This window comes from Chinchilla lanigera, unplaced genomic scaffold, assembly GCF_000276665.1.
Source record: "Chinchilla lanigera isolate Chin_1 unplaced genomic scaffold, ChiLan1.0 scaffold00016, whole genome shotgun sequence".
In the NCBI taxonomy this organism is placed as follows: domain Eukaryota; kingdom Metazoa; phylum Chordata; class Mammalia; order Rodentia; family Chinchillidae; genus Chinchilla; species Chinchilla lanigera.
Window position 1 is genome coordinate 29,762,461 of NW_004955417.1, and position 18,650 is coordinate 29,781,110.

General features: G+C 44.5%; 1 protein-coding gene across 4 annotated transcripts in view; it reads left to right on the forward strand.

Annotated features, from left to right (window-relative positions):
• Oxr1 (oxidation resistance 1) overlaps positions 1 to 18,650 on the forward strand; it is a 269,080-nt gene that overhangs the window by 156,499 nt on the left and 93,931 nt on the right. The window contains exon 1 of one of the 4 annotated variants that reach the window (XM_005381958.2): positions 2,751 to 2,852. The exons of the other annotated variants lie outside the window; for them this stretch is intronic. Coding sequence (XP_005382015.1) covers positions 2,834 to 2,852 — 19 coding nt within the window. The 5' untranslated portion in view covers positions 2,751 to 2,833. Of the gene's footprint in view, positions 1 to 2,750; positions 2,853 to 18,650 lie in introns of those variants that run through there. 4 annotated transcript variants of the gene reach the window in all.

An 18,650-nucleotide genomic window follows, 5' to 3' on the forward strand; every position in this document is an offset into this window, starting at 1 on the left:
GTTTTTCTCGGTTTTTCTCCGGTACCGGGAACTGAACTCACGACCTTGCGCTTGCCAGGCAGGCGCTTTTGCTGCTGAGCTAAATCCCCAGCCCCAACCAGCACTAATTTCATTTCATGCGCCTGCGTCTGGGTTAGCGAGTCCTTTCAGGCAGTTCTGTGAGCTCGTGGCCACCTGTGAAGCCCCACGCGCTTGCGTCTCCTATAAGCATGACCCACACTAGTGCTGCCGTCAGCACTTGCCTGCTTCCTTCAACACTTGCCTGCAGCAGTTAACAGCTGCGATTAGGGAGGTGGTTCCTAAGCTTCAAATTACCTAACTCCGAGAAAGACTTCTTTTCGCCATAATTTTTGTTTTCAAAAAGAACTATATGCACCAACCTTAAAAACAAAAAAAAAAAAGAAAAGAAAACTCTATTTGAAAAAGCTCAAGCAGATGCAATCAAGTAGATTTATCAATCTCATAAAAATAAATTTTAAAAACCTAGATATTCAAAGTCATACTATCACAGATGGGTCGGTGTACACGGTATGGTGACGGATGTAAGGAGAAGAAAGAGCTACACCACAGAACTAGTATAAAACAGACACTAGAGGGGTGTTGTGGCTTTCCTGACCACAGCGTTAAAGTGTCTTAAAAGCAGTGTCTTAGCAACCCACATTCAGAGGTGCTGGGCAGCAGATGTTTAGCCAATATCCGTCAGACACTGTGCTTGTTAGATGCCTCATGGACAGCTCTAGTCAATTAAAAGATTGACTTGCTGTCAGTCTTGAAAGAACCAAATTTAATTGACCTGAAACTCCAGTCTATTTCTTTTCTCATTCCTTATAAAGCAAGTGAGATAGAGCAAATGACAAATATTGGGAAATGCCCATCTTGTGTGGGTATGGTACAAACATAGATAGTGATATAAATGTACACTTAGGTAGCCATTATATGACCAGTTCACAGGTGTGCACGATATGGGAGTGTATGGGCTCCTATGCATGCGCGTGGTTTTAGGGCTCTTACTAATACTCAAACACAATGCAAATATATTTTATCAACATCTCTGTGAGATAAAAATATGTAAAAGCCTCACATTTGCATATTCTGCAGATGCTGAAAACCTTATTTATGCTTTATTTGGAGCAGTGTGTGTGTGTGTGTGTGTGTGTGTCTGTCTGTCTGTCTGTGTGTGGATGCATGAATGTGTTTTCTTCTTGTAACATGAAGTCTCACTTTGAAAGGAGCCAACTCCTTCCTGCGTTCTGCCTGCTGCTACTGTTGTTTCCCAGGGATCTGCAGCTGTGCTAAGCTACTGGAAGCTGAGCACGGGGTGGCCTCTTCAAAACACTTCTGCCCTCTCTTTTGCCTACCAGGGAGGATGGCAGGAAGTGTGCTATTGTTAATTCCCTATATGCAGCTAGCTCAACAGAACCCTGAGAATGAGCAACATCTCCCGGGATGGTTGTGTGCTTGACAGGAGGGTGTTAGTGCAAACCCTTTGCCGGCACGGAAGCACTCTGCCTACGGAAGGCGCTCTTAGCACTAGCTTCACTCTACTGCGGCACGGTGGAGCCCAGGACTGGAATAACCCAGCCAGGCGGAGGAGGCAGTGAAAATTCACACCTGCTAAGCACCTCTTCAGCAGTGCCAGGAACTTAGCCAGAAGGTTCACATCAGTTATCCTACTCATGCAGTGGCATTCTGAGGAATACTGCTTGAAAGAGTTAAAGAGTTTGTAGTGGAGGCCAAAGCACCTCGGTAGAGGAGATGGGAATGTGGGCATGAATCCTGTTGCCTTGTACCACTGCCCTTTGAAAACACATAGACTTGGTCATGTACTTTTTCAGTCACTGAGTGGCTTATTCAGAGTATTCAGACCTTGACCAGGACTGCAGCTCTGTATCATATTCAGAATCGTGCGTCAGCCGCCTTCCATGCACGTTGGGGTAGGGGTCGGTGGAAAACTCCTGTTTTCTGGATGATGGTTGCCATTTCTGTGCATGCTAACTCTGCACACAGGTTTCAAGGTCTGAGTGTCTTTTTATTACCTCTAAAGCCCACCTGTTCGGGCATCCAGTAGCTTTGAACTTGCAAAGTTCTTTACCTCCTCTTCCCAGTTGTTGCACCCCCTTCCTCCAAATAAAACATCATATTGCAAAACCAAAAATTGCAAAACTGTAACCTGTGCATGTCTTGGTGTGTCGACAGTGAAACCTCATAAAGATGGGAGAACAGGCAAGATACCTACTAGCACTCGCTGGTCCCCAGGTTTAGGACATGGACACAGTCAGAAAACACAAGGTGACACACGCTGTGGTTTGCTTCAGTGACAGTGAATGTGGATTCAGGGAAGGACAAGTAGGGAGAAGAGAGTTACCGTGCCTCTTAGCCATTCACATAAAATGTCACCTGCTTGACTCCGAGCTTATTCACGCCACTAGCCATTGACCTGTTAGGACTGTAAAATCGGGATTTGTAAAGGTGGCCATGCCTCTCACTGACTTTATAACAAGAAGGGGTACAGAAGTTACAGGGTGAGTCCTTCTTTCTCGTCCCTGTGAGATTTCGCAGGGTCAGCCTGGGGACACATCAAGCCGTGTACTCTGGCCCTGTGTCCACCATCCCCGTGAGCCAGGGCAGGTACAGCGGGCTCTCTGCGTGCAGACAGAAGCCGGAATCGTGCACACTGCCCCTGGGGACCGGGACTGGGCGGAGGGAGGCCGCGCTCCCAGAGAGGAAGTGTTGTGCTTCTCAGGAAGCGCACACCAGTTGTAGGCTCCTCTAGGAAGAGCACGGCTATTGGGCTCTTGCTGGCTAAGCAGAGCTGGCTGCTGAGGATTCAGAGATGTTCGGCCCACGGAAAGGTATGTGGAGTTGCTCCTGTGCATGGGGCTCTGGGCCGAGACAGAAAAGGCAGGCTCAGAGGGCTCACTCGGTGGCATTCTCAGGTCCAGAATCGCGGTGAGGATTTGTGCTATGCAGCCCTGCAGCTACTGAGTCTGGAGAGAGAATGCTGGGAGGAGGTCAGGGGAGGAAACCTTATGGAAATACTGGCTCTGAGTAGAACAGCGTGTCAGAAATGAGTTATTGGCGTACGCGTATTCCCTTGTAATTTGCTGCAGGACGTGCTGCTAATTAGGACTCCATACGGCAGGGCTCTGAGAAGTAGGTTTGGACATGGTTAGGGGGCCCATTCCTGTCCAGTGGCCGTTTGTCACCAGGCACAGCGTGCTCTTCTGTTCCCTGAGCTCACAGGTCCCCGTTCATGCTTGAGATTTCCAAGTTGCCTAATTTGCCCTTATCTGAAAATCTACAGGCCCAGGGCAATGAGAACGAGCCCACCCCATGCTCCTGCTTTGTCACCACCGTATCTGGATTTTCAGAGACTAAAAATGCATTTCTTTAGGGCTTTCCTAACCAACCTCTTAGAAATTTGCTGAAATATCTTACTTTTCTTCAGTGGTTTATGATTTAAGTTCTCTCAGCTCCAGAGACATGAGGGAAGAAATAAATAAGAATAGTCTTCTTTTTTAAAGTTTTGGTCGAACAAGCCAAAATAACATTAGCTTTGATGGACCAACCTGTACTTTTAAGTGGGAGGAATAAAGATATAAAAAGAACTGAGGCATGTAGGAAAGCTCTTTGATTGTTAATGCACCCCAGCAGATGGAATTCATTATTGACTTCTTAAAATGAAATTGCTCTGCATTATCATTTATTTATAGTTTTGCCTTCCAAAAGAAGTCATTACCCTTAACTAGTTAGTTAATCACAAGCAACCGTGTAACAACATCAAACTATGTATTGTTTACCACTTAGTCATGAAGTTAGAGCTGATGTAAGATATTATCCCTGTCAAACTGGCAATAAATTTATGAGCATAATGAACAGTTAAAAAGGTCATGAATTTTTTCTTTTATTTGAGTAATTTCAAAAGCAATTATTTGACATCATAGGGCAACTTGCTTATGAAATTCTCACTGCAGAAACAGAGCTGTTTTAAATACAAATGAACAATCTAATTTCACTTTTCCAGTTCAGTGTACAGGTACCGTGATGACCACCATAATTATACAGAATCCCCAAGTAAAATATTTAAGCGGTTGGTTCAGCCCAAACACATCTTTAGTATCAGTCACAAATTCCGAAGTTTTGGTCACTGGGGAGGCTGATCATCCGTCATGACAAAGTTTACTTTCTCAGCATTTCCAACCATTTAATCCACTAAATTTATTTCAAATTTGAAAGGTACTGAAATTGTCTTTGTAATTCTTAAAATGCACAAGAATATGAAGCCCTTTCTCGGAGGCGATATTTTAGTGTCACCTCATGTGCAACACAGTGCTTTAAAGACGACCAGGAGCTGTGGCCTGCAAGAGTTGGATGCTGAAACTTCAGGGACCTCCTGGCTCAGGTAGCTCCCATCCAGCTGCCCTTTCTGTCCTCTGCCAGCTCTTCCCTTCCCACTGCCCACTCCTCCTCCTGCTCCTGCTCCTCCTGCTCCTGTTCCCCCAGACACCCCAGATCCTTCAGACATTTGCACACGTAAACATCTTTCTGCACAAGTGGCTCTGTTTTTTCAACAGTGGCCGTCACTGTGAAATGGAAGGACAGTCATGAATATTTCATCCGTAGCACTTAAGGCTCTGCATTTAGCTCCTGCACGGTGGCGCCTAGCTCCCACACTGGGCGTGTCATAAATGCTTATTGATTGTCCCTGAGGTTGTGTTGGGCTGAGTTGGAGAAGTTTCCTCTCCTCTGCAGTTACTGCTCCCAAACACCCCCAATTCTAAGATGCATCTTTTTTAAACATTTTAACCTTTTAACATCTAGAAGCATCTAACACCAGTGCCAAGTCATGATTTGGCTGGCAGGTCTTTGGGAGCGTGTGCCCTTTTTCGTGTCTCATAGGCTGGGTATGAGACCAGGGCTTTGCACATGTGCTGTACCGTAGAGCTGACCCTCAGAACTAACCTGGGTTTTTTCTTTAAATCTTTTTTTCGTGATGGGTCCTCATACAGTCAATGCTGTGTTTGGTTTAATGAAGTACAGCAGTAAAAAATACAGATTAATGCATTACACTGTGCTGGGGGGGGCACTTCACAGGCGAGCTTGGTGAGACGATTCTTTCCTCTTTGGTGGCCTCTCCAGGGCCAGCTTCAGAATCTTTGCCCTGCTTTTCCCACCCTGGACCCAGGTGCTGTGGTTTTCCTGCTCCAAGGCCAGATGACTGGACACCCTGGAAAATCCTCTGGGGATGTTAGGAGTGATGTAATTACCAGAATTTGACTGTAATGAAATGGAAAAGTACAAGATCTGGAAACTAAACACCTAGGCTCAAGTCGTCCTCTGCTCTTTATGACTGTGCATTTTAAACAATCTGGAATTTATTCTTAGAACTTCCGGTTACACACGCAGAGAATTGAAATAATAGGAATAATTTCTTCATTCATTGCTAGGACAATTTGTAAAACTGCCCTTGTACTAGTAAAACTACTCAAAATGAAGCATAAATGAGAGCACTTTTTCAAGGATGGATAAATGTAAAATTATACACTTTAAGATTGACATTAAACAAAAACGTTCCTAGACAGGCATGTATCTGACTAAAACCATGTCAAGAAGCAAGGAGAAATCACGTCATTCATTCCACACCATTTCTAATTGTCACTGGAATGGCCCACACCGCTGCCTGCCTGGGCGAAAGACCAGCCCTGCGAGGGGTCTGTAAGGGCGTCCTGCAGCGCAGCCCTCCCGTGAAGCTCAGGCTGACCCGCCTGCAGCGCCCAGGGCAGTGCAGCATTGAAAACAAGATGTGGCTTAGATCTCTTCCTTTCATTTAAGAAATAGCAGGCGCACACTTAGCAGCGGCTGTGGGCCGCCAGGTCTCTGAACAGGTGCACATGGTAGCATCACAGCACATGATTTCTACGATGGGCTCCATCCCAGTTACTCCCTGCTGGGAGTCCCTGTGAGAGGGCTTCGCTTTCTGGGGAAACATCGTCCTTCCCAAAGGTGCTTAAAGTGCTGACTCTCCTTGGCTTGGAGTGAACTGCATGCCTTCCTCTTTCCCCTCACCAACTTTTCACTCACACAGGAGACCGTGTAATTTGTTTGCTGAATGTCAGTCCTTAACCTTCGCAGTTCAGGGGGCTCCGGGGTTAAAACGTGCTCTCCCACGCCTCTCATTTTCATTGTCTTCCCCACTGGAGGAGACGCAGACAATCTATGCTGTCCCTGTATTTGTATTAGTTGCTGTTTAAGCATCCAAACCTCCCCTCACTGAATGAACATTTCGAGAGAGCCTCTCCTCCCCAAGCAGGAGTTACAGGCGAAGTTAGTGCTTCTTGGGAAGAACATAGCCCAGGCCACAGGAGCAGTGAGGAGAAGGTCTTGCTCCGCGGCTCCAGCCGTGCCCGGGGGAGGGACACGGCATCCGCCGAGCATAGTGGGGTCACCCACCTCACCACTTCGCTGGACAGAAACTTCTCCCCACAGATGGGAGAATGCAAATTTTTCAGCTTAAAATCTCACATTATAACTGGCCGATTAAAGACAAATTTCATGTAAGAACATAGGTACCTCTGCCTGGAAACCAAAATCCTTTTTATAAAAAAAATAAGCACAAACAGAAAATCGAAATGGGTTAGGACAACTGTGTGAATTTGAGCATTCTAGAATACTTTTCTTGTACTAACTTTGATAGTTCCAGCAGTGCAAAATAAGTAGAAAAGTAAGTGTCACTCTATCTTCAAGACCCTGCTGACTTCAGTGGTATTTAAGTTAGTGCTATTAAATATAAATCCCATTGCTACAGTGGCTATAAAATACAAGAATTTGTAAAAATAAGTGTTTAATGATGCATTGTTTTGAGGACAGGACGCTCCCCGGAGGAAGGAAGTGCTGCATTAAGCCGTGTGCAGATGGAAAGGGGAACTGGAAGAGATGGTATTGTTAGTCACCCATGGAAACTCTGCTCTCTCCAGACTGTGTCTGCCAGTGGAAAGTATTCCAGTGTGTCCTTTAAATCACTTTGTTTCCAACCAAAAGTTATGATTCTACCTTTTTAAAAAAAATTTTTTGGTACCTGGAATTGAACTCAGGGCCTCACACTTGCCAGGAAGGCACTGTGCTACTGCACTACATCCCCAACCCTTCTACCATATTTTCATACTCTATAATATACTGAATGTGGTGACCAAAGTCTATCATCCCAGTGCTTTGGAGGCTGAGGCAGGAGGATTGTAAGTTTGGGACCAGCCAGGTTACAGAGGGAGTTCAAAGTCAGTGTGGACTATACAGTGAGGTCCTGTCTCAAAAACACCAAAACGTAGTAATAATTATAATCATATCCTGGGACTTAAATATGCTTTCTCACCCAGTGTAGGTTGGGAAACACATCAGGTTTATTTGATACTAAGCACTGTAGTAAGGGCTGTACACGTTTTAACTCATTAACACAGTGTTACCCAATAATATATGATTTAGGACAACTAAAGACCCCTCTATATCCCTCACCACATGGAGCCCTGCTCTGAGGTTGAATTTGCAGAGCAGATCCAGATCTGCCAGATCTATGCAGCGCCATGCATCCCACAGCTGCCCCACCAGTGCCCACCTTGCTGCCTGTGCCCTGCACCTGCATGCCAGTTCCAGGAAGCAGCTTGAGGCACAGGTACCCCAGTCTCAGGCCAAACACTTCAGCACCTCCTCTATCTCTGCAGCTGAGGCCAGCTCACAGTCCCGATTGATGGCCACCTGTGCATGCGTGCATGCGCGCGCGCGCGCGCACACACACACACACACACACACACACACATGCACAGGGATGGCAATAGATGGCAATCTATTCCTTCACAGGATTCAGGCTGCAGGCGCTAATAAGAAATTCTCTTTTCTAAATGCTTCCTTTTTCTGGCCTGTTCAGCCAATTGCACATCCTTGCTATTCACACTTCCCGCCTGTCTGCTCTTCCTCTGCTCTCATCCCTCATGCATCTGTGCGTGTGCTGATTTAACTCTCTTCATGGAGCACACACTTCATGTGGAAGACATTCTTGTCTGTTTTCATCTTTCATATTCTACCCTTTGTACCAAGAGCAGGGCCGAGCAGGGCCTAGTACGTGGCGCCTCAGCGACTGCACTGAATTACATCTTCAGATCAGTGCTCTCCATTAAGTGGAACCATCACCTCTGTTTGACACATGAAAAAGGAACGTAAAAATTAAGAAATTTATTCAAGGTCAAAAGCCAAGCAAGTATCAGGCGCAGGGTTCAAACCCAAGGCTCCAGAGTGTGTGCTACAGTTCTTCCACAGTGTGACTCACCTTTTTAAGTGGCCGAGTAAATTAATTCGAAGAAAAGAGCAACTTATAGATTTATCTACGATTGTTTTCTTTTTTTTTTTTTTTTTTTTTTGGTTTTTCTCCGGTACTAGGAACTGAACTCACGACCTTGCACTTGCCAGGCAGGCGCTTTGCCACTGAGCTAAATCCCCAGCCCCTACGATTGTTTTCAATGTGCTTTCGTCCCAGCTAAATGGAAAACTCCAGTGTTCCCTGATGTAGCACAGCTGGGTTCAGCAAAGCCTTTTCACCCATTACTTTAGAAAAGGTCTTTAAAGAAGAGGTGAGATGTTTTTACATGGTAACAGTAAAGTAACATGTGCACAATGGCAAAAAAGTTAACACTGAGGAAAACTGTAAAATAAGCAAGCGTTTTTAATGTGTACTATGTTCCAAAGGAATGTGGACTACAGATTTGCGACACAAGTGGGGTGTGACGAGAGAGACTAGCACCTCTCCAGACAGTTAATAAGGAAGCATCTCTTTACGTGTCAAACAGTCTGATTGTAGCTGGGACTCCTGTCTGCAGACTGCTGAAAGTGGTCCAGTGTGTTGCGGGACAGGAAGACGCTAGCGGACAGGAAGGAAAAGACGCAGGGCAGAGGAATGGGTTCGGAAGAAGAGGCAGGAGAATGCGGGGGAAGGTGACTAACCCGGCCGTTCTGCCCTAGAGGGTGTGGCTAACTGCGGAGAGGACTCCTAAGTAGCAGCACGTGTGCTGTGGGACAGAGAGGACAAATGGCAGGCAGACCCCATGCCAGAGGATGTGATATGTGGACTGGAACCTGTGTGGGCCAGCGCTGGTGCCCCACATGCGTCATCTGCAAAGCCCCAGGTTCATTTCTTCCAGGCGATGGCAATCTATTCCTTCACAGGATTCAGGCTGCAGGCGCTAATAAGAAATTCTCTTTTCTAAATGCTTCCTTTTTCTGGCCTGTTCAGCCAATTGCACATCCTTGCTATTCGCAGAGGGCACTGTAAAATGGGCTTCCCCCAGCCAGCGTCCCGCGGCCCTCGTGCTCACCCTGGCTCCTTGCCGGCCCGTCCTCTGGAAAGTCGGGTTTCTGCTGACTGTTTCCCTGGCTTGACAGGGTCCCTGCACTTCCTGACGGTCACCCAGACCTCGGACAGTACGAGCTAGCTCAGGGACTGACTGTTGGTCTCAGGTCCTTTGTGAAGAGGGGGGTCATGACCTCCATAATTGAGGGATAAGCCCACAGCCAGGAACGCAAGGACAGAGTGAGGTGACCGCTGGGGGAGGGGATGGGAGCCGTGGGCCTGGGCAGTGGGGGGCATCGTTATGGTTGAACCCCATGGGGCAGAGAAGCGGCCACCGCAGGGTCCTGGAGAACAGCTCCGGAAGGGAAAGGACGGCGCAGGGCAGCAATATGGAGCCAGGGGAGGGCGGGTGTGCTCACCACTGAGCCGTGCCTGCTGCTCGGGTGGCCCAGAACAAGCTTCTATTGTTTGTAATAAGAGCAAATACAGTTTTCTGTGCACGGCATCAGTACGCACACCTTGGGTGTATACTCTCGTCTCACCTAAAACTCTGCAGCACCGCCATGACTACGCAGCCGACGTCATTTCCTTCGCAGACAAGGAAACTAAGTGAAACGTGAGTTGCTTAAGGCCTTAGAGCACCTACACTGTGCCACACACGTGTGATCTGATTCCCCACAAGTCATTAAATTGTCAAGAAAGATCTTACAGTTATTATTCATTAGGGTTAATCTTTTACTCAGTTTCAAATAAGTTATATATGTTCAATATTTCATAACTTCAAAAATTCCTCAGTATGTTTGCAACTTCTTATTTTCTTCATTTAAGTATTTCAACCCGTTCTTACATGTATATAATTAACATTTTAATGCATCGTGATTTTAATGTGCTCAAGAACTTTTTAAGAGCCAGCAGATATTTTTTCATGTGTTATTTTAAACTTACAATCCCTATGAAACGTAAAATACTTAAAGCCCGTTTTCTCTTCTGTCTCAACACTGCTCCAAATCGTTCTCACTCATGTCAGCAGCCACACGAATCTCAAAATACGCATCAGAGTCGGCAGACGACTGAAATCAGGGCGGCGAAGCAGGTCCTCGGCAGCACAGCTGGATCGAGAGGATGAGGGTGATGCTGAAAAGAACACCTGGCCCTGCTTTGGCTTCCAGCTGTGCCCATTCAGATGTGGGGTGTAGGCCTGAGCTGTCTATGCCTTCAATGGGCTTTAAATTTCCCTTCTCTCATTGCTCTTTCCAATTATATATTTTGCTATTGAGATTCTCCAGAAAAATAAGCAGAAAGGGACACCGACACACACTGGAAAAACTACTGCCGAAATAAGGAAAAAGAGCCTTTGCAGAGTTAAATGGTAAGATGAGTCTGGTTTGTGTGTACTGACCCCTCTACTACGTACGACTTGCTCTTGAATCAGTGTGGTAGGTTCATGACGGCAACACCCTCGGTCTACAAGGATGGCATCTAGTTTTCTCATGTACAGCAGGCAGCTTATTACTGTCTTTTCAAAGACGATCAAAACCTCATGCCGCTTGGCAACTGTGAAAACCAACCTAAAAAGACCACCACTGTGTAGGAGCCATGGTTAGAAGCAGGAGGCGTTTTGAAGGTGGGGCCTGAAGTGTTTGCCGTAGCAGGTGGAATGCAGAACGGGTGGGCGGTTAAGGCACAGCGGATCCTCCAGCCTCTTCTGCTGAAGGTCCCTACTGCTGCATTTAGGAGAGCTCCCATACCTGCTAGTACACAGCCTGATTTACTGTAAGGAACTGCAGACAGGACTCCAATCTCTCCGCTTTCACCCTGCCCTCTTCCCCTGTCACCCACACTGCCACTGTGGCAACCTTCCTAATTCACACACTTCACAGCCTCTGTCTCCTGAGAAATCGTGCCGGTCCCCGTGGGCTGCCTCCCGTGGTCCACACTCCCTACCGTGGCACACACCGTCTTGCGTGGTTGTAACCTATGTTCTAGCGTGTCCTGGCCTCTCTGTCCTCTCCACAGAGAGCTGATTTTAGGGGCGTTGTCCATTAGATTTTTACAAGGGTTCAGTGGGAAAATGTACTTGGGTCCTTAGTAAGTACTATCCTCCTTATGAGGCACCAAGGACTGGATTGGGTGCTTGTCTGTATTCTTTAGTCTTCATCGAACGCTGTGAGGTATGGATGTTTTTATAAACCTCTTTCTACAAGTAAAATGATAACAATTCAAAATAAAAATAGATTTGGAAAGGTCAGGCAACTTGCCCAAGGTCACACCTATAGATAGAAATGGAGTTGTAATTTTATCCACCCAACTCCAAAACTGATGCTTTTATAGATTTTCCTGTTGCCTGGCACACTGCCTGGTGTACAATTCCAGTTGATTAAATATTCATTTAAAAAAACCATTATAGTACGATAAAACCTACAGTATCTGAAGAGTGACTTTTTCCTTGCTTCCCTCAACCATCAAGATGCGAGCCTGGATCCCTTCCTGGGCTCTTTCTCTGCGCCCCGGGTCCGTCTGCTGGCGCTCACCTCACTGTGCTCTGGCCTGTTTGTGTGCCTGACACCCGAGTTTTAGCAGTTCCTGCCAGCAGGCCCCACATCTCCAAGGTCTCCATCCCCGGAGCTGGAGATCAGGGCAGTGCTTAACAGTTGCTGAGCCCTTGCAGGGTCGGTGCTGACTGCGGGTAGAATTTTGAAGCGTGTGGGATTCGCTCCTTTCTCAAACACTGAACTCCTGCTTGCATTAAATGTTCACTGCACTGACCCTTCAGCTGCTATTCCACAGGGTCTCAATGCAAGAACACAGCCAGGCTTAGACAGAAGTCATACATCCACAGCAATTCCGAGAGGCTAGAAAATGAGGAAATAGTCCTAAACCCGGACATCTGAGGGCTTACACGAGATCAACTGCTAAGCACGTGGTCGCCCGGTGAGTCAGTGAGAGTTCCAGGAGGACACTGTCACGTTCCCTGAATGACTGGCAGAAGTGGAAGAGGATGGCACAACCGGCTAATTATTACCATTACCGAGGTCCATGTGCTATTTTTCCTTGCTTAACACCAAAGGTACAAACCCATAAATATATCTGTGCTTTTGATTATTGTGTAATATTATGTCCAAAATACCAGGACAGACACTACTGACACTTATCCCCTAAAACACAGAGGCCGCATACATCACCAAAAAAGCATTGTATCACCGCAGAAAACACACATGAATATTCACTGTTTATCATTATTCTGCTGGAAAGAGAAGACGTTATTTTAATAACTTGTTTTTTCTAAAGCCTTGTGTGGCAGGACCCTCCATCCTCGAGTGAGACTCGACAGCCATCGGGTCTGAAGCAGACTTAGTACATACTCCAGGGGACTGTAGTGATGCTGTGGAACAAAACCGTGGTCAGCGTGGCCTCACTGTAAATTACAGTCCCATTCTTCAGAGAGAGGAAACCCTCTCTGAACTCAGGGCTGAGCCTTAGAATTGCACCCTCTTTGCTTTCTCTGCTCCTCTTGCTGAGGGGAGAGAGCAGCTCAGCTGAGGTACCCAGTGAACAACCCCAGCCGGGCCAGCATACTGTCAATGACACACACATGAACGGCATGGGTGTGAACAAGGGCCAGTTCATAGTTCCTTGGAACGGGAAAGGACCCGCACAATACAAACCCAACCTCCTATTTCAGCTAGGGAAACTGAGGCGCAAGAATGCGTGCTGTGCCGGTGAATCACGTGTCTCATCCTAGATTGAAAGCCCTGGCCCAGTGTACTTTGTGGTTCTTGGGTGGTTGTGGGGGCCTTGTTCGTTTTCTTACCTGGTAGGTACACAGAAGTGATGGGCGTGCATAAAGGTCGCGAAGGTCATAACACGAGCTGGAGAGGAGGTGATAAGACAGCAGCCGTGAAGAGGAAGGTACAGGAAGAAGCTGAATCAGAGGTTTATGGTGTGCTCAAGAGGGACTAAAAAGCGAAGGCTCAGAGCTAATTTTGTAGTACATATTTACATATCTGCTAGAATTACTTTATGTATAGAATGAGAAAAACACATTCCTTGGTTTCCCAGTGTCCAACACTCCTCTAATTCCAAGACCCAGCAGCTCTTAGCCTTGAGCACAGGGGGCCGGGTGCGGGGCGAGAGTGTGGGTGCTGTGCTCAGCATGGAGGCAGCTGGAGGAGGGGGAGCGTGGCAAACCATGGCGGGTCCTGGCTCGGTGAAGGGACAAGGGAGGTCAGGGAGAGGGTGGGAGGCGGGGGCTTGCAGAGCAGGAGAGAAAGCCCACCCAGCGCTGTGTGTGCCCTGAAAATCACTAACCCTTCTGAGGGATTCCTTCTTGCATTTCCTTGGTTTTCACATTGGCATAACTGAGATGTACCTGGGAATAGACACGCTGATGAATAGAGACGTACATCTTAACAACAGCCTGTGTTTTCCTAAGATCTCACAGCTACTCTGGAGGGGCTGTTGATCTGTGTGATGACTGAGGTCCTCATGCGCACAGAGGAAGCAAGTTCAGAAGGTGAACAACAGCTTCAGAAACGGTCACCCTTGGACTATCTGTGCGTTGCCTTTTTCATTTATCAGTTACGGGGTGCTTTTAGGGGGCAACAAAAAAACTTACCAAAATATTTCTGTGGTTGTAATTTTTAAGTAGTCATAAATTTAATTGAAAAGGTAAAATAGTCTATGCATGTAAGTCTAGACTGAGAGCATTTAGTAGCCAATTAAACATTTTCATTGTATTTTAGTATTTAGTTATTTAATTCATTTAATAAATATTTACTGACTGGCTACTGTGTACCAGTAATGAGCTAGAGTGTGTCATAAAAGATCATGAGAAGATGTGAACATATGATTTCTTGGGAACATATTTCAGCACAGATTTCTTGGGAACATGTTGCTGAGATAATAATTTAATTCCCAGTAGAGAAATCCCATCAGTGAAGGTTTAGGGCAGTATTCTGAGGAAATGTATGACTATTAGGTACAGTAGGATCTTCTGTACCACTTTACCCCTCATTAGGATATAGTGCCAAAAGGTATATTAAATATTTAGTTTGGAAAATAAAATAAAATCAGAGGTCCTGGGAATATTTCAGTCTGTATTCCAGACAAGAAGACAAAAATATATCTATACTCACTGAGAAAATGTTATTGATATGTTCTCTACACTTAAGCACAAATTAGAAAGACAAGTTTCCTGGAAAATTTATAGTGAAGAAAATATAACATGATCCAGTTATACATTTTCGAATTGTAATTAAAGGTTTGAGGAGGAAAATAGTTTTCTTCATGGTAGATGTAAAGGCAGATTTTTAGCACTCTTTATTAGCTAGGTGTGGTGGTGCACATCTGTAATCCCAGCACTCGGGAAGCTGAGGCAGGAGGATCGTTGTGAGTTGGAGACCAGCCTGGGCTACAAAGTGAGCTCAAGGCCAGCCTGAACTGCATAGCGAGACCCTGTCTCAAAAGGATGAAAACAAACAAAGAAACAAAACAACTTTTTATTTTATGAGTACGTGTTTGCAGTTCATGTTATTTACAGTCCTCCTGGGGAGTGGGTATGTGTACCTACACAGCAGTTTCTTTTTATTAATCCCCTTCCCCTTCCTTTCCTCTCCCCCTCCCCCTCCTGCTCCTCTGTCCTCTTTTTCTGCCTTGTTGATATTATTTGTCTTGGCTCATGTTATATTATAGCATATCATGCTTACCTTAAATGGGGTTATTAGGTTCCTGTGCATGGCACATCTTTATCCTTCTCACCTCGCATTCCCCTCTCCTCACCCCTCACCCTGTTCCCTTGATCCCTCCCCTATTATAAGAGATCATTCCTCGTCTCCTTCTAGCCATCCTTTATTATTCTCTTTGCTTATGCTTTGCCTCACTCAAAGGAGAGATACCATATGGCACTGAAGCTTGTGTGTCTGGTTTATTTTACTTAACATTGTATTTTCCAAGTGCATCCATTTTCCTACAAAACTCTCAAATCTGTCATTCATTACAGCAGAGTCGTATTCCATTATATATAGGTACCACATTTGCTTTATTAAATCATATGTTGATGGGTATACAAACTGCTCCCAGGATTTAGCTATTATGAGTTGTGCTGCTATAAACACTGGTATGCACGTACCACTGTAGTGTGATGTCCTAAGCTCTCTGGGGAAGACACCTAGCAGGGAGATCACTGGGTCATAAGGAATTTCTAATTTTATTCTTTGAGAAATCTCCATACTGATTTCCATAATGGTTGTACTAGTTTGCATTCCCACCAGCAATGAAGGAGGGTTCTTTCTCACCACAGTCTCACCAGCACTTGTTAGTATTTGATTTCCCAACGATGGCCATTCTTCTCGGCGTAAGATGGAACATTGCACTGTTTTAATTAGCATGTCTCTAATGGCCAGAGATATTGAATATTTTTTGCTATGCTCGTTAACCACTTTGTTAACTATTTGTACTTCTTCTTCTGTGAAGTGTTCATTTCTCTGCCCATATTTGACTGGCTCTTTAATTTTAGGTGGTTTCATTTTCTTTGAGTTCTCTGTATATTGTAGATATTAGTCTTCTGTTTGAGGAGGAACTGGCAATTTTTTTCCCATTCTGTGGGTTGTTTCTTCACTCTATTGATTCTTTTGCTGTACAGAAGCTTTTTACTCTGATGTAATTCCATTTCTTGATTCTTGCTGCTGTTTCTTATGCAATTGAGGTTCTGTTTAGAAAATTCTTTCCTACTCTTACGTCTTCAAGTATTTTATCTTTCACTAGGTTTAATGTTTTTGTTTTAATAGCTAGATCTTTGATCCATTTTTATTGTAAGGTAGTGTATGGTGAGACATCAAGGTCCAGTTTCAATCTTCTGTACACAGAACCAGTTTTCCCAACACCACTTGTTGAACAGTTCTTCCCTCCCACAAATGCTACTGCCCAAAGGCAGACTTTTACCTTCAAGTGGTATTATATGGTCCGTACTTACCTTTGCAATGCCATCTGATACTTAAGTGATTAATTATGAAAACAGTTTCTGTGTGGTTTGTCTTTAGATAGATGAATTTTGGGAAACTGCTTTGTTCTAAAGTTTTAATATGCTTTTAAAGTACAATTTTGTTTGCTTCTGGATCATTATATTCCACCTAGCTCCTGTTTATATTGGTCTTCTAATCAATTATTTCAGGCTAAATGAAACCAGATAAAACAAATTGTCAAATAAAATGTTCTATGATCTAATAATAGATGGGTTGTCCTTGTGGCTATGGCTTATTCTGAGTTGATCTTGATTCTGGTTCAGGTGTGATAAATGGATGAATAGAATAGACCAAAAGACAGACAGACAGACAGATAGATACTGTATTAGATAGATAGATAGATAGATAGATAGATAGATAGATAGATACATAGATAAGAAAGGGGGCCACTTTTATACAACACTCTTCTCTTCATTTACGTTTTTGCCACATTTTGTTGAGTTCAATGTAAGTAGGTAGTCTATCATGTAATTTCTCGTTATTCTTTACTCACATCGTATGTGAGTACTATGATTCCAAAAATCTCATAATAATCAAGAACACAAAGCCATTATAATAGTACTCTTTTCTTCCGCTAATACATGGCTGTCTTACAAATAACTCTTCAAAAGGAATTGACTTTCAAAATATTCCTTCAATTGTTTTACTATGGTCTTAGCAATCCTTGCTAATTCTCCCTTCATATTTTATCCTCCATATCATTAAACTAAGAGAATATTTCTCTGTAATGAATGAGTTCATAGCCCCATAGGAAAAGCATCTGAGGAAACTGAACTCAAAGGAAAAGAAGAAAGCAAACTACAAAACAGTGTTGGCCTTCTCACCTAATTTACTTTGGCCCCAATAATCCAGGCCAGCACTTGCTTGTTGTGAAAGCTCACTAGAAGTTACTCTGTACGGCTGGAATTTATTAGGAGGAAAGGAATAATTTACAAGTCATGGTTTCAGCTTGTAATTGCAGGCTTTGTGTCCCTATAAATCGTCTGCTGTGTTCATAAAATCAGTCATGAGAAAACTCAGAATGTCCTGTGCTGCTTTGGATTGTCTTCAGCTTCCTTCCTGAGCTCCTTTGATTTCCCAGAGTACTAAGTCTGCTTGGGGGATTCTCTCGCAGTTGCAGAGCCCATTACAGAAAGATAAGGAAACAGCAGAGGTCTATCAGCTCAATTCCAGTAAGCTCTTGAAGCTTTCCTCTCTATAAATTCCCTTCTTCATGACAAAATTTATTTACTCCTGGTGACACACAGAACGATCATATAATTCACCAGGATTCATACGAACAACAACAAGCTTAGTGCTTTGTACTATCTGCTCAGGTGATTGATGGTGAACCATTTCACACTGTATGATTTTATTACTTAAATTTCTGTGGTGAACTTCCAAGAACAAATGCTCTTTTTAAAGATGTATGTGGCTGATTTGATAAGAAAAAAACCCAGCCTTATTTGAAGGCTTTATGAGCCATTATAACTTGAAAAAAAAGAAAATATAAAAAGGAAATCTTGAAAAACTCATGATCTGCTCATTTTTAGAGTTCTGGCTAGCTTTGTGGTACACTCTGCATGAAAGAAGAGAAAAGCTGTATCCAACATACAAAAAAACCTAAAATGAACATAGGGCTGAAAAGCTACTTTTAGAAGAAATGCCCTAGTGACAAATATCTTACCTGGAGTGAAAAGATGCCAAAATCAAAACAATAAAAACAGCATACATACTTTTATCACACCCATTTCACAGATGGGAAACTGAGGTTTAGGGAAATGTGAGTGACTGGTTTAGGGTCATATAAGGCATAGGTGATAGAGGTAGAAGTTGGGTCATAGAAATTTGCCCTAGAGCCTGCTCTGTAATGCTACAGTCACTACAGGCACATAGGGAAGATATTCACAGAGACTGACTAGTTCACTGAATCACAGAACCCTTTCAGATATTCACACCCAAAAAGTGAGCTTAAATCTACACAGGCTTTTGGAGTTAACGTCAATTATAGAAAGTGAGGGCAAGAGAGGAGGAATCAGTTAAATCATATCACACGAAATCAACCCTAAGTCCAGACAGTGGGATAGAGCCTGGGATATGGACCCATTCCCTCATCAGGGGCATGCAACAAACAGACAACGCAAAACAAAACAACAACCCCCAACAAAACAGAGTAAAACACCTTTGAGGCTTCTGCTAGGATCACGTCACTCCAAGTGCAGCCCACTTGGACTCCAGCCACTTAAGTGTCCCCTGGGAGACTGTCAGAAATTCAGTACATGCCCAGACCTTACTGAATCTTAGGGTCCCAACCTGATTCA